We start from the raw sequence: 15,994 nt of genomic DNA, 5'->3' as shown, positions 1-15,994 counted from the left end.
ACATCAGGCTCAGGTCTCTAATCGATGTCGGTTTGTAACCTTTAACTTCCAGCAGCCGCGAGCAGCTCCCTGGGATCTCAGCTGGTGCCCTGAGCCTTTTGCCTGCATTTCACTGCAGCTGGTTTTAGATGCTCAGTCTAGCCCCTTTTTTAATGTCTGAGAACCCCACATCTGCACCCTTCTCTAGCCTGTGGCAGTACTTGGGAACCTCAGTCCTAGGAATTGACTGAGGTGGCTGTGTTTTCATTCAGATTTGTACTCCACGAATCAGGGAGGGACTCTTGGTTAAAAATAATAATGAGTGTTAAGTGGGTTAACATCACTTCACCTCCTCCAGCCACGCAGCAGTGCGAGTTTAATTGCAACAAATTCCCTGGCTGCCAAACCCTTCCTTACTAAACATTTAGCACCTGATGCTGCAAGCAGCTGCTGATCCTCATCCTCTAATGAAGCAGGTGAGATCTCACCAGCCCCATGGCTTGGAGGTTGAAACTGAGCATCTCAGGGTTGCTGCCTGCCTTTTTTTCCTGCTTAGTCCTGTCTTCAGTTACAGCGTCAGAGCAGGGTGAGAGCGAATCTTTGCTACTGGGTAACTGCTCCAACCCTTTCAGCTAGGTTCACTGTGCCGCCTGCATGGGATCACCAGGGATGAGCTGGAGGATGAGCCTGGCAGGGCAGCTCACCTGGCCCCATCTGGCACCAAAAGCTTCAGGGCCCAGCAAAAAATGGAGTGGTTTTGTTGGGGTACCAGTTTTAGGCACTAAACCCACCTCAGGTCCTATGAATTGTGCCTCTGCAGCTCAATGTCCTGAACAACGTCAGCAGCTCTGAAGACATCAAGCCCTTGACAGGTCTCCCAGGGATTGGAAGCATGAATTATCCATCCGCGAGCCCAGGATCTTTAGCCAAACACATCTGTGCCATCTGTGGGGACAGATCCTCAGGTAAGAGGTTTCTTTTCTTTGAGAGGGCTCTGTGCCATGAAAACCTCTCTGGCTGCCCTGAACCAAGGCTGGCACGGCAGCGAAAGCTGTGGGCTTTCACCGTTGCTGTACTAGCAATTCAGGACTCGTAGCTGGGCTTGGCTGACCCCAGGGCAGGCTATCTGCTTTGCAGATGAGTGCCAAAAAGAGAACCACCCCCAAAGCCATGCTCCTCTCCCTCAGACATGCGTGACCTCATTTTATACCTGCTTGTTAATGGCAACTATCCTAAAATCACTGTGTTCTTACAACCTGTGTTTTATGTTAGCGGGGCTCTGGCCACATCTGGGTTTTCCTTGTACACAGAGTGACTGTGACCCAGCCGTGCCTGGCAGACCCCTCCACGGCAGTACACCCCGTGTGCTACCTGGGGCTCTCTAGCTCCTGCACCCCAGCTGTGGAGCGGCTCTGCAGCCCTGCCATGGGATGAGGCTGGATGTTGACCCCTGCATCACCAGAAAGTGGAGGTCTGGCCTGAATTTGGACTGCCACCGGTCGTTATTCCTACTAATAGTCCCCAAAGCCAAGCCAAGCCTCCTCTGGTGACTCCCTGCAGCCAGTCCTTTTGCCTTTTGGGTTGGTTCAAGCTCACCCGTGCTGGGTCCACGGTGGTGGGCTCCCCTTTGCTCCGCAGGGAAGCACTATGGGGTATACAGCTGCGAGGGCTGCAAAGGCTTCTTCAAGAGGACGATCCGGAAGGACCTGATCTACACTTGTCGCGACAACAAGGACTGCCTCATAGACAAGCGCCAGCGCAACCGCTGCCAGTACTGCCGCTATCAGAAGTGCCTCGCAATGGGGATGAAGAGGGAAGGTATGCACAGACAGGTGGAGGGAGGGCGCATATTGCCTACATGCACACTCTTTGTGTCAGGGTAAATCTGGCTCTTGGTGGCCCCCTGGGACTAGAGCACTCCAAAAACCCAAACTGACAATTTCAGAGTGCTTTGGCCTGGTTTCACAAGGGAAATGAGGCTGATGGGAACCTGCTGAGATAAGGGTGTAGAGTGGGACTCAACTTTTATCAGATGTCAGAGAATTTGCACAGGACTAGGCAGGGTTGTTCTTCATGACCCAACTGCAAGGAGCAGTCCAGCCCGCGAGAGAGATGTCTGTAGAAAACCAGGCTGCAGGAGCCATGCGACTCCCAGAATGCTCATTTCGGGTAGGACTTTTCCAGACCAGAGGCCAGGATGCCAGTTGGTGTTTGTAGGAAAGCTATCCCTTGGGGAAGCAGCGCCAGCTCTGGCTCCTACCCAGCGCCTCTTCCCAGGCAGCCACGTTGCCAAGGCCAGGCTGGGTGGCCAGAACGGTGCCCACAGTCTAGGCTGTCGCGTCCCCCCATGGGCGCAGCGGGAAGACACCGTGGGTGTGTGCAGTGATGGGATGGCGCGGTCCTGTGAATCGGCAGGATGAGCCAAACCGAGCTGCTCCCTGAGGCAGATCTCCAGGTGGCCCAGAGCATCCTGAACCCCCAACTGCTGCCAAGAGCAGGTGAGTGGGGAGGAGGCTCTGCCCCGGGCCACCTCGAAGCCACATGGGATGTCCGGAGGGAGTCGTCATCTGGGTTTTGTCCAGTTGCTGCTTGAGCCACTGTAAACTTCTGCTGTCTACAACATCTCACAGTGGGGAACTCGGCAGCTTGTCTATTCACCCTGGGAAGGGCTGCCTCCTTTTGCTTGCTTTCAGCTTGCTGGCTTCATTTGTTGCCCGCTAATTCTTGCACTGGAAAAACAGGCAGAATGACTTATTTCTGTCCTTGATTTTATAATTCTCCCTCATTTTCACGCTTTCGCTCTTCGGAGATGAGCTCTGGTGCAGCTCGTGTCCTGTGGCTGTTTCACGCTGCAGGAGAGTGCTGTTAGGAAGCAGCTTTTGCAGCCTCTCCCCTGCTCCCTGCACACTCACCGCGTCCCCCCAAAGGGCTCTTGTTCCTGGCCCAAACCACCTACGGTGTTGATCTGGAGCTATGATCTGACCTGAGGCCGTTGGACTCGGAGACAGCAGCTCCCTTCAAGGCAGAGGCAAGGTGACCGTGGCATGTGTCCGCGGTGGGCCCTGTGGCCCTGCCTCGCTCCCACGCAGCCTCTGGAGAGCGCAAAAGCCTTTGGGATGGCCTCCACTGATCAAATCGGTGTCGCCGGAAAGACGAGCCCAAAGGCAAGGGTGTTTTTCTGTCTGTCTCTGCTGGCCATCTGCAGCTACCTGCTGCCCGCCTTGGCTGGGCAAAGAGGACCCGTGAGCTGGACTGTTTCCCAAATTGTACTGGCAGATATGAGGTCAGGTAGTGACCCACAGCTTGGTTTTTAAGCTGCTTTTTTCCAAGGTAAAATAACAGTGCCGCCTCCGGAGTTAAATGCCAGCAAGGTGGGTAACTGCCCCTCTTGAAGGCCACGCTGGCCCCCGCGGAGCCCGTGAAAGGGGCCCAGCGGGAGCTGAGACGGCGTGGGGCAGAGTGGCGAGGAAGCTGCGGAGCAGGGCGCAGGCTGAGCCGCAGCCCTGGCGCCCTCCCGGCAGCCAGCAACCGCGAAACACCGCGTGCGAGTCAAACCCCCCGCCCCAGGCACAGCCCTGCCCTGCAGCCGGGGAGCGCGAAGCGCTTCCGAGGAGCAGGGCGCCGATGCCGCTTCCCTCTGCGGAGCGTGGCGATGGAAACCCTTGAGGCTCTCGGTGCGCCTGGGCAGCGCAAGAGCGCTCCTCCGCGAGCCCGCGGTCGCCGGCGGTTTGGCTGCAGTAAGCCCGGGGGGCTGTCCGGGGCTGTAGCCACTGGGATCAGGTTGCAGCTTGAACGAGGGGTCCCGGATGAGTGGAGAAGCTGAGCGACAGGACTGCTGTTCCCTGCGTGTGCTCTCCTTCCACTGAGACCTTGAGGGCTTCTTCCCACACGTGGACCTCCTCGGGCCCCTTTGCCAGCCTGCCAGGCTGTCAGCTGTCTCCCCGCGGCCGTTCCCAGGCAGGGCACGTGTCCTTCCAGCCGCCAGAGCGGTCCTGAGCGTGGTCCTGAGCCCTGGGGCTGAGGCTCATCACGCCTGGACCGATCGCCGCAAAGGCTTGGCCTTTACCATGAGAGCACCCTGACGCGAGGCAGGGTAAGGCAAGGGTGACGCGAGGGCTCAGGTACAGGTGCCCGGCACAAACAGCAGCGCTGTAACACGGGGAAGAGACCTCCCGACCCAGGCACTGGACCTGGAAGCTGCTCTCGTCCTTCTTCGTCCAGCAGCGCTCACCTGATTGACAAAACGGGGGTTGAAACTCTCACGCGATCTTGGGGCTTTCGAGAGGCGCTTGCTCGAGGAGCTGGCCCCTTCCTCGGTGTTCGCTGGTGCTTGCGCAGGTCCCCGCTCCTCTGAAAGGACGTCTTGCCCCTTGGCTTCCTAGGGGGGTGGTTTCCCAGGGCTTCTGGCTACCGACTGCCCAGGGCTTAGTTAAACGATCGGGAAGTCATTAAGCTGTCGCCTAACGAAATGCCAATGCCTGCCTGGCAGGGTTGCGTTTTGAGACGTTTCTGCCCAGCTATGAGCTGGACTGGAAGGACACCTGCTGGTCAGCCACCACTTGTTTTCTAGTAAGGTTTCCTTGATTCCCTCTGCGATAGCTCAAACAAAAATGCACAGACAGAACTTTCTGGGGGCCCAAGGCTCAGCACGCGTGTGTCCTGCGTCTGCCTGTCCTGCCGCACACCCCGAAATCCTGGGAGGTAACAGCATAGGTGTGCGGAGAGTTTCAGTGATCCTGGGGATCCTATCAGACGCTTTTGGGGAAAATGCACGGAGAGGGGAGAGAAGAGGGTGAAAGCACTGGGGATTGCACTTCAGCATAGCTGCTGGGAAGAGCTTCCCGGGGAGGAGGGCTGGGAGCCCAGGTCGCGTGGCTCCGGCAGGGGTGGACAGCCTGCCCTGCCACCGGCTGCCCTGGCCACCGTGGGACTCTTCTGGGGGCATAAATCCCGGTGTGGCTTTTGGGGGCCGATTTTGCTGGCAAGTTAGGCTCCCCAAGAGAGCGGGCTCCCAGCCTGCAGCAGCAGGAGTCGCGGGCAGCCCTGCACCCTCGTACGGCTCCAAGCACCAGCTTAAATCAGGGCTTCGGCTCCCAGTGAAAGCAGCAAACCTCGGTGCCTTCAGCGTTTCGGAGCAAGGGTCCCTCCGCCAGCATCTGCAGGCGGCCGAGTCCAGGCTGCCCCTTGGAGGTATGAACTGCTCCTTTTCTGGGGCTTAATGCCTGTGAAATCACTACCTTTTTGACGAGTCTGGAGGCAGCTGGTCTACAGGAACCCCAAAGTTACTGGGGTGGGGACCAGCCCGGTGACTGTCATTTTAACAGACCTACCTGTGCTGCATCTACTTATCTTCTGTTCTTCCCTTCCTTGCCCCTCAACGGGATATCTCAGCCCTCCTTCCTACGGAAAAGAGGGCCTGCCGCGAAAGGGGGGTCGGGAGAGCGTTGGCGTGGGTGTAAAGGACGGCTTTCCTGTGCTCCAGCTGTGCAAGAGGAGAGGCAGCGGAGCCGGGAGCGGAGCGAGAACGAAGCAGAGTCCACAAGCACCGGCAGCGAGGACATGCCTGTGGAGAGGATCCTGGAGGCCGAGCTGGCGGTGGAGCCCAAGACGGAGGCGTACAGCGACGTGAGCACAGAGAGCTCGGTAAGCAGCACTGCCCTGTTGCAGCAGAATCCCTGGCAGCTTGAGATGAGAGCCTCCTAGGTGAGATTTGACAGGACAAACTCCTTAGGAAGGGCTAGCGTTTTCCAAGGGGTTTTTGCTCTGCACCACCTAAAAACCCTTGCTAAAAAGCAGGGGCTTTGGCCTGCCCTGGAGAACTTGCTTTGCAAAGAACAGTGAGCAAACAGAAAGGGCTAGCAACTGGTGAATTTGGATGGTTTTTTTTTGTGGGAACAGTAGTAATAAAAGATCTCCTTTCCCCAAAACTGCATGGCTCAGGTTATAGGTGATTTGATCATGTTACTAGTGGCTCTGAGTATTGTTAACACAATATTGCGTACAGTGCAGGTGGTGATTTTCAGTGATTTTACAGTGACAAATTCTCCTGTTTTCCTCTGATCCTTCCCTTCGGTGTTGCTCTTCCGCTAGACCAACGACCCCGTCACCAACATATGCCACGCCGCGGACAAGCAGCTCTTCACGCTCGTCGAGTGGGCCAAGCGCATCCCCCACTTCTCCGACCTGACGCTGGAGGACCAAGTCATTCTCCTCCGGGCAGGTACCGTCCCCGACCGGCAGCCTCCATGGCTTTTCCTGGTGCATCCATCTCCTTCTTGGGGATTGTGTTGTGCCACTAGGGAGAAACCAGCTGCCCTCTTCTATTTGGCAATGATGGTTTCTGGGTGTGCGCACCCCAAATCGCTGCTGGCGTAGTGTCTTTTGTCCTCTGCTCAACCTCCACACCAGGTAGAGAGAGGTTTTGCTGACCTTCCTCCTCAACAGCCCTTACATCTTGCGTGCTTCCCTCTCCCTCCTCCTGCAGGCTGGAACGAGCTGCTAATCGCCTCCTTCTCCCATCGCTCTGTGTCCGTGCAAGATGGCATCCTTCTGGCGACGGGCTTGCACGTGCACCGCAGCAGCGCGCACAGTGCTGGCGTGGGCTCCATCTTCGACAGGTATGGGGCCCGTTTCTGTCGTCCCCAGCAGTCACGGCCGGGCCGCCTCTGTCCCTCTCCTTTGAAAAGGGAACGTCCCCTTGGTGAGAATTAGAACAAACCGAGGCAATTTGGGGCAGAACTAGGTGAGAACGAGGAGGGCATGTTCAACTGACTAAAAAACCAAGGAGGGGATGAAGGCACCCTGGAGAGGGATCTGAAGCTGCAAAAGAGTGTCCTTCATTGTGTGCGCATCTCTCTAGCGGTGGGATGGCTTGTCTACCCTCTCCTCACAGCTCGAGGGCTAACCAGAACTGAATCTAGAGCTAATACCGATCTGCAAGAGCTATAACCGTCACAGCCTTAAAAGCCCAACTTGTTGCATTTGCTTGTGTAACGACTGCACGTGCGGTGCCCATGCCACATCTGCGCCCTGCCCAGCAGGACGCGCTGCACTGCCGCTCTTATATGTGAGAGGGCAGTGCTCATGCTCTGCATAGTGAGTTGCAGTGAAAACAGTGCCCCCTCTCCGCAGGGTTTTGACAGAGCTGGTGTCCAAAATGAAGGACATGCAGATGGACAAGTCGGAGTTGGGGTGCTTGCGAGCCATCGTCCTGTTTAACCCGGGTAAGTCGCAGGGCTGCTGGCCCTCGGAGCCAGGGCAGTTCCACGCTGCTCCCTTCCCCAGGCTGCTCCCGCGGTCCTTCCCTACAGACAGCACCTGCCGCCTCTGTGGTCTGCTCCTACGTGTCTTGGTCCAGCGGCACGATGTGACATGCGCCTGGTGTGGCCAGGTGCATGGCGGGGACCAGCCTGGTGCTCCGGGTCATACGTGGTGGGAGGTGGGCCAAGCCTGGCCTTCCAGAGTCAAAAAGCTTCCTCGCTGCAGTGATTCTCTCTGTCTGGGGTCTCTCCCTCGTCCAGATGCCAAGGGTTTGTCCAGTCCTTCAGAGGTGGAGTCGCTGCGGGAGAAGGTCTACGCCACGCTGGAAGCCTACACAAAGCAGAAGTACCCCGAGCAACCAGGACGGTGAGTATTCCCAGGATCCGGGTGGAGGATGAAGACGAGCACATGGGATGCTTCCTCCCGAGGAGCTCTGAGTCTCCAGCTGTTTTGAAACCACCCTGGACCCTGCAATGCAGGAGGTCTATGAATTTATAACCATCTCCAGAACTTGTCCCACTTTCTTTTGAATCCAAGGAAACTTGCCAGCATTCACAGCATCCCTCAGCAAGGAGTCTGACAGCTCAGCTGCCCTCTGTGCTGGGAACTGGTTCTCATTAGCATCATGTGAAGCTTCCAGTTTTGGTATTGGAAAAGTGGGCAGTTGGGTCCCTGCTTGCCCGTCCATAACTGCCCACCCTGAAAAGAGGAGGCAGAGGCAAGGCGATCTGCACTAGCTCCACAAGAGCCACCCGGTGGCCCTGCAGCCTGGAGCAAAGTGAGGGCAAGGTGCTGGCCAAAACTGGGCAAGAAACCCAGCTCTTGCAGGCTGGTGGATTCTGCCAGTGCCCTAATCCTGTACCAGAGCCTCTTGGGGGGGGGGGGGGGGGGGGGGAGAATGCAGTTTTCTTGCTTCTCGATCCAATCCTACCCTCTACTGGCCAAACTCTCGAAACACCAGCGCCCGGATCTGGCCCTGGCCCCCGCACTGCTAAGTAAGGGAAGTGCCTGCAGCATCTTCTGCTATTTTTGGCTCTGGGCTCGGCTGCAGAGAGCTTCAAGGAGGAAGCGGGGAGGAGAGGGAGGAAGGTCAGCTCGCCGCAACTGCACTTGCAGCAGGGCTGCGAAGCGGGAAGGAAGGGCGGGCAGTGGCGTTGCTGAAGGGTTGCGCCGCTTCTCGGGGTGGGCTATGAAGTTTTGAAGGTGATCTTGGTGGTGCGGTGGAGACATAAGTCGTTAATTCAAGCACTGGCCAGGGAGAGAATCCGGGAGCATCTCTTTTGTTTTCCCACGCGAGTTTAAAAATTCAATATATTTTTTTTTAAAGATGTATTCTCCCCTTATGCATATGGAGAGGAATGCTTATTTCCCTGCTTTAAAAGAATAGGGGAAAAAACCGGGACCCTCTTTTTCTTCATACCCTACTCAGCCAGATGGATTAGCCGGGGTACCTCGGGGAGAGAGAACGCTCGAAGGCGTTTTGGTGCAGGACTTGGGCTCTGTTCTCTCAGGCACGACCCCGTCCCCCCTTCACTGCCCCCAGCCAGGCTGTGGATGTGGGACCAGTCCCTCCTGGCTCTATACAGCCCCCAGCGCAGGCTCAGCCACGTGTGGGAGGGGGTGACCGATGCCTCTCCCGCACCCCTGATGCTGCTCCTCACCTTGCAGGTTTGCCAAACTGCTCCTGCGCCTGCCAGCGTTGCGATCCATCGGGCTGAAGTGCCTGGAGCACCTCTTCTTCTTCAAGCTGATTGGGGACACCCCCATCGACACCTTCCTCATGGAGATGCTGGAAACGCCCCTGCAGGTCACCTGAGGGTCTGGCCACCCCAGACGGACCCTAGCCCCTCTGTGGCCCTGCACAGCCTCCCACCCCTCCACCCCAGCCCTAGGAGGGCTCGAGAGGCTTCCCCCACGCTCTGCTCCTCCTCGGTGGGATTGTCGTGTTTTTGTACAGCTGTAAATCGCCCCCTCTAACTCTCCCTGGCCCAGCCCTGGGTGCTCTGCAGATTCTCCCACCAGCTAACCAGCCACCTGACCCCCTGTACAGATAATTGCTTTAAATTATTTTTTCACTCTCAATAAAGGCCAACAGAACAAATAAAATAATATATGAGAGAGGCACTGACTGGAGCCCGCGGTGCCACGTCCTCCTTTGCTGGGGTCACGGGTCCAGCCCGGGATGGGGGTGAGGGACCCTCAGGGCAGGAAAATCCCTCGGGCTCTTGCACCTTGTGTGGTCAGGCACAGTCCTGAGGCCAAGGGCTGCCGAGCATTGCTGCTTCTTGCTGTCACCCCCCATCGATGCAGGGGCTTGCTGGCTGCTGTGCATGGGGAGGCCCAGCACCTTCAAGCCCCTCCTGGTGAGGAAAGAGCTGGAGAAGTCTGCTGCTTTGCATCGCATCGTTTTATTTCTACGTCTTGAACAGAAACTTTTGCTTTCTTTCTTCTCCCTGTTTAAAAACTCCCCCCCCTTTTTTTTTGTTAATGCTCTTTTTCCCTTCTGAGCTAGTCTAAACACTGAGGGAGAAAACCAAGCGCTTTCTTCAGGGCCAGGCAGAACTTTTTGGGGTGACCCAAAGCCGGGTGCTCCTGGCGGGCTCTGCAGCCCCCAAGCGGCAAGGCTCGGTCCAGCTCCCCAAGCCCGGGGCCCGTTTCCACCAGAGGGCTCTACGAGACGCAGCCCTCGCTTCCCATCAGCACTGAGCTAGCCAGCCTCAAACGAGTTAAAGACGTGAAAGCGTTCAACGCAAGGAGTTTATCCTGGTGGGGAAGTGTCCTCCCAGGAACCCGGCAAAACTGTCTGTGTTGTTATCCGTAAAACAGGTGTAGTGTTAAGTGATCTGCCCCTTCTGACCCTCTCGGCAGACAGCGCGGTGAGGTGCAGCCGCGCTTGGTCTGTCCGCCTGACGGATTGCAACGCTGCTGCGTGGCAACGCGGGGAAGTTTGGGGGGAAAGGAATAGTCACAACAGGAAAGAAAGAAAGATAAAAATGAAACAATTTGTTAAAACTCCCACGCTGGGACATGATTCATTTTCCAGTATTTCACTGTGAAAAGCAGAAAGGGAGAATCAAAAGAGTGAGGGGAAAAAACAGGAAACCAAAAACTATAAAAACTCTAAAATTCAATTTTTTTTTCTCAATGACACTGAAAAAACAGGGAGTGTTCCAGAAGATGTGAAAAGCATTGGCCAAAGGGTTGGGTTTTTTTTAAATTGAAAAGGAAGTTTTCCATTGAAAGAGAACGTTTTAAGGAAGAAGCAATATTCAACCTGCTGTTCGTAAGAGCCGTGCGGGAGTTTGTGGCCTTGCGTGTGTGCTCCTGCAGGCAGATGGTGCTGAGGCAGTTTGCAGTGGGGGTGGCTGGGGCATGCTGAGCCCCACGATGTGGGCACCCACCCCGCTTTGCAGGTTAAGCAAGGCGAGAGCTTGCCTCCAGCCTGGGCTGCTGTGGGCTTCTAAGAGGTGGTCCCCAAATAGCTGGCTTTGGTTTTGTTTCTGTTTACAAAGCCTTGCACTTCTCTTGACTCCCCCTACCCTCAGTTTTGATGGCTTAAAGCAAGGTCAGTTGGTGTTAGTAGGCCTAGCAAGAGAAGGGCTGCAGCAGTTGATGCCACCTTCTGAAGATAATGTGGTATTAATGCTTTTTTGTCTAAATACACAGGAAAACCTGAGGTTCTTCATGCTTGCAGAAGACCTCTTGCTAAGATAGTATTTAAGTGCTATCTAGGACCAGTTCTTCCTGACATCCTTCCAGCAGAAAATTTCATTTCTGAGGAGCCTGAATGACTGCATGAGCTTTTAAACCACAGAGCTGAGGCTCTATGAATGTGCCATGGAGCAAAACCTGCAGCACCAGGCAATAACTCAAAGTGTGCTTCTGTTCTGGGGTAAGCTGCTGCAGAACATGGGGCTGAGAGGGCCAGAGAGGACATGCTTGACAGGCAGGGTGCTTCCTCAGCAATAAAACTAACTCTTTTTGGAGCTCACAGGCTGTGTTCAGCATGACTGTTGTTGCAGCTGTAATCATTAGTATCTTCTTGGAGCTGCAAGGTTTAATTTGGCCAAGATATCCAGAAGTGTTCTGAGCCATGCTCACTTCTCTCTGATAGGGGTTTAATGTAGACAGCATGATGCCTCTCAGTGGCTTAGTTTGAGTGATGAGGGATTCAGACTCCCTACTATTACACATCAGCAGAGCAGCTCAACACACAGTCGACAGAGAGAAATAAACTGGGCAGCAAAGTGGGCTCCAGCTGCCCAGCTCAGATGTCCAGTATCTAGTCCAGATGGCCCTGCACGTGCCCACCCCAGTCAGCACAAGAAGAGCTCGCTAATTCTTGTGAACAATTTCCCTTGACTGTCTTGATGCTGATCGCAATCCACTGTCAAGGGAGCAAATCCAGACCATCATCTGCAATATGAACAGTCACATTTTGAAGTCTAAAGTTATGGGAGGTGATAACCAAGGCTAGGGCAGAAAGTCTCAGAGTGGCCATTTGTGGCTCCTGGATACCCCTACTTTTGGCAGTCTACCTCAGGACGCTTGTTTTTGGGCCACCGGATCTTTAGGGTGCATGTCAAGCAGGGCTTCTCCTCTTTCTCCAGATCACTAGTCCTTTTTTTGAAAAATGTTGGTGCTTGATCATCTGCTTGACCTCCCAAAGTCTGGTAGGGCAGCAAGACTGTGAGACAGGGAGTGTGGCATATGAGAGATATCGCTTGCTTGTCTGACACTGTCGTTGGCAAACAGCTGTCTTATGCAGAGGAAAGAAGCCATTGAGCAGCCCAGATCTATCTGCAGTCATTGAGGACCTGAGGTATGAAGCAACCTCCTGGGTTTGGTCCTATCCCTCAGACTCTTCATTTATGTGAAGGATCTCTAGGTATTTTAGGTGATGTCTAAGTGCTAACTGCCCAAGAGCAGTTTTGCCCCCACACCCTCATAAAGAAGGGGGGCTGGACTCTCCAAATACCCCATGGAGAAAATCCTACAACAGTTAGTAGCAACTTAGTAGGGTAGTTTTGCTCTGGGATGAATCGTTGCAGAACGTCAGAATGACATAGCTGGAGCTGACCGTATCGGCAGTCCTGCAAAAACCAGTTTTTTGTAAAATAATAGAAATCACCATCATGAGTAAGCCAAAGAAAACTTCTATCCACACATACACACATCTTCAGCCCCAGCTTTGGCAGTTATAGTTGCACACTAAAAGACTCAAAACCAAGAAATACCAAAGGTTAAGGCCCATTCAGTGTGGGCATTTTTCCTTGCAGACGTAAGTCATGGTGATGGCTTCAAGCCCCAGGCACATCAGCCACTTTTCAGGTAAAACAAATCAGAGTGTAAGAAGTAACAGGACCCAGCTACCTACCCGTCTTACTGAAACCTGACTCTTATCTTGTCTGAATTTTGCCCTTTCCAATTTCCAGTTGCTGACTCTTGCCACCACCTTGTCTGAAGATCCTCATGAAAATCCTCATAGATTCAGATCAACTTCTGACATTTTCCCCTTGCTAAATCAATCGAACTCCAAGAATGAATGGTGCAAGGCAAAGTGTCATAGTCTCTTTCTCATGTGTCACTTCTCGTGAGCTTTCTGAGTTAGCAGCAAGTCGTCACCACCGTGGATGAACTCAGTTTTAGTGCATGGGCCAAATATTTCAAAATATTTGTTAATTCTAAGCTGCTCACTCTGTAGTGCTCTGCAGAGGGGACTTCAAAAAATGATGGGTTTAGCCAGTTACAGTAAGGACCTTGGAAAGGGAAAGAAAACTTCCTCAAACTCCATTGATTTCTATGAGCTGGATTTGTTTCTTGCCCAGAAACCAAATCAGTATTTTCCTGTTCTGTCATAGTTTGAGTTCTGCAGTGGCTGCTTCAGTTCCTGCTGAAGTTCAGCAAAGCTTGGAAATGTTAGTTCCGGTTTGGGAATTAAAAAAAAAATAAAATAAAATAAAGGTTTGAGGTGGTTTGCGTTCAGTTCAGCTCTGGGCTTCCTGCTGAGTTAGGTAATTCAAGGGCACGTCCTATGGACCCCAGACGACTTTCAGACACCAGTGTTGCAAAAACGGATGTGATCACGGCGTGACTCCAAACTGAATGCCAGCACTTCTGCCCTTTCCTCAAGGACTTGTTGGCTGGGCTGGGCCCTGCTCTGCCTTCACTGTCACACCTGAGCTCCCCCCGCGATGCTCTCTTTGCTGCCTGGTTTCTCTGCTCATCCCCTCCTCTTCCCTCCCAGCTGGCAACTCTCCTCCTCCCCACCAAAGGGCCAGGATGGGCCCTGGTGGCAGTGGGGACAGAGAGAGTGGCTGGGAAGCAGTGTGCATATGCTCTTTCAGGGGATGGTGGCTTTTATTTCACAGTGCGGTAAAAAGGCATAGTACCTGTTGAAAGACAGTGCGAAGACACAGATGCCTGATAAATTCCCAGGCCTTTGTCAGCAATAGTGGACCGGCACCAATTTATACCCAAGCAAGCGCAGTTGCTGCCGTCCCCTTCTCTGACTCTCTCTGCCATCTTTGCTACTAACCGTACCCCAAGGAAGGCTTGGTTTAGCGGATGTTCGTGGCAAAGAGGGGCTTTTATCACCCCAGGGATATTCTACAGTGTTGTGACTGTGGGCTGATTTCTGGCCTGCCTTCTTAGCTGGGGCCAGCCAGCCCTGTGGGATGTGCAGCAGGTGATGCCTATAAGGGCTGTGAGGGTGGCAGGAAGGAGATGGTGCTGGGAGGAGGGCTGAGTCCTTTGCAGGGGTAAGTGATGCAGGAGGGGTGTCTGGGTGGTGAGAAATGCTCTGTCCCTTGGAGCCCCAGCTCTAACTAGAGATCAATCCCTGGCTCCACAGCAGGGAGCAACGAGACTGCGAGCTGGAGTTTCAGGGCTCCTTGCTACCAGTGCTGAGGCTCAGAGCTCTCCTTGAAGGGTCCCATGTGCTGGACAGGCCCTGTGTGGGGCTGCCCTGAAGGCTCCCCCCTAGCTCCATGGGGCAGGAGTGCTGCTGTGGCTGGCAGCTCTGAGATTTGAGCACCAACCCTGCTGGCCAGCCCAAGCTCCTCATCCCAAAATGTGAGAGTTAGGCAATCCCAGCAGGGAGCATATTGGAGAAGGTGTGCAGCTGCTCTTTGAATGTTGCAAGCTGGGGCTTGGCAGTTTGGTAGGCAGCTCCTGTTTAATGCTGTTCTTTCCCAGACCACCCAGTTTCTATGACACCTGCCTGCCTGCGGACCCTTGATCTAGAAGGAGAAAGCCTAGGCCTGCTTCTCCTTGTGTTCAACTCTCTTCAGCTGCTGATGCTATGAGCTGCTGCAGGTAATTCAGCCCTGAGGGAGCTGATCATTGCACCCACGACCCTTGGAGGATGCAGTGAGCTGGCTGAACTAACCCCAGCCTTCTGTAGGGCTGTGGTTTGAGGTGAAAGCGTGGTTTGGGGAAAGGTGAAATTGCTAGGTGAGCCCGTAAATGCTGCTTGTGAGTGGTTTGAGGTGTGCGTACATATTTTGCTGATGGATCTGGTGATAATCCTTTGCCCTGTGTGAGGCAGGGTGGGCTCCAGTCCCTGTGATCTATACGTGGGCTTGTTTCACTGGCTCTGCATCTGATTAGTAGTGTGATGGTGTCCTTCTTACCCCTTGGGATAGCGACAGTGCAGGGATCCTTCAGCCTCCACTCAGCCTGTGGCTTGCTCCTTAGTGAAAGGAAAAGGAAGGGAAACTGAGTCATGTCTTGTCTTGCCCGTTTAGATCCCTGTCTCTCTGTTAAGTGCTGTGCAAATGCAGCAAACTGGGTGCTGACTCCAAGTGGGACTGCCAGAGCCTAGATAGATGTGTGCAAAACCCAGGCAGAGAGGGGTCTGCAGCAGACTCCTTTCTATTATCTACCTGGCCCATCCTATGAGCCTGATCCTTCATAGACCAAGGTGGGAATCAAGTGACCAGACCCCTCCTGTCCTGGAGAGAAAGAGCACCATAGGGTGGCAGTATCTAGAGGAGAGTGGCTCCCTCGCAGCTGCCCCCCTGCATCTCTGATCCCACCACATCAGGTGGGCGGTCTGAGTATGTGAGCCAAGTGTCTTGTGCAAGCACTACAATTTTTAACGCTCCTGAAGGACTGCATCCCTGCCCCACGGGGTTGGCTCCTGGCTGTGTAAGGGAAACCCACTACGCCTGTAAAGTCCCTGCCCGTCCTGCTGCTGGGGCTGGGTGGGATGGCTGTGCTGGCTTGCACAGGGCGGAAGAGCAGCGTGCAATGCCCTGAGCCTCTGGTCCCGCTGCAGTCCTTGCTGGGCTGGTTGGTGCCTTGGCATTGTGGCTCCAATAGATCTGACTACCTAGAAGCTTGGCTGGCCGGAGCTGCTCAGGGACCTTCAGGAGGTACAAAGCCCAAGGCATCAGAGCATAATGTCTCTGCTGCAGTCGCAGCTCACCTTCCTGAATGTCAGGGACCAGAGTTGTTCCGCGCTGACCAGTGCAGTTGTACTAATGCTTTAACCCCAGGTTCCCAGGCTAGTTACACGGGCAAAACACAGGGTCCACCCTAGGCTTCCGTTCCCCTCTCTCAGGGAGAGGTGGTGTCACCAGGGTGGTGATCTGCCCATGCTCACCTGTGGTCTCTCTCTTTCCCATGAGCTCCCGAAGGGTGTGACCTTGGTCCCTGTGTCACCCAAGTCACCCAGGTGCGGGGATCTTTTGGTGACAAGGCTGCCCCACAGCTTTCCCTCCGGAAAGGCTCTGAGCGCTCCTACCCCCGG

At 54.6% G+C, this 15,994-nt stretch overlaps 1 protein-coding gene across 8 annotated transcripts in view; it reads left to right on the top strand.

Moving 5' to 3' along the window:
- Positions 1-9,371, top strand: part of RXRG (retinoid X receptor gamma) — a 41,306-nt gene extending 31,935 nt beyond the window's left edge. For all 8 annotated transcript variants that reach the window (XM_009672771.2, XM_009672776.2, XM_009672773.2 and 5 more), the window contains 8 exons: positions 800-944; positions 1,618-1,797; positions 5,462-5,622; positions 6,070-6,199; positions 6,464-6,596; positions 7,111-7,202; positions 7,500-7,605; positions 8,908-9,371. In XM_009672771.2, coding sequence (XP_009671066.2) covers positions 800-944; positions 1,618-1,797; positions 5,462-5,622; positions 6,070-6,199; positions 6,464-6,596; positions 7,111-7,202; positions 7,500-7,605; positions 8,908-9,055 — 1,095 coding nt within the window. In that variant the 3' untranslated portion in view covers positions 9,056-9,371. The remainder of the gene's footprint in view (positions 1-799; positions 945-1,617; positions 1,798-5,461; positions 5,623-6,069; positions 6,200-6,463; positions 6,597-7,110; positions 7,203-7,499; positions 7,606-8,907) is intronic.
- Positions 9,372-15,994: the final 6,623 nt, after the last annotated feature.

Source organism: Struthio camelus, chromosome 8 (genome assembly GCF_040807025.1).
Source record: "Struthio camelus isolate bStrCam1 chromosome 8, bStrCam1.hap1, whole genome shotgun sequence".
Taxonomy (NCBI): domain Eukaryota; kingdom Metazoa; phylum Chordata; class Aves; order Struthioniformes; family Struthionidae; genus Struthio; species Struthio camelus.
The sequence above is the reverse complement of the archived record's forward strand: the minus strand, read 5'-3'. Positions and strand labels throughout refer to the sequence as shown.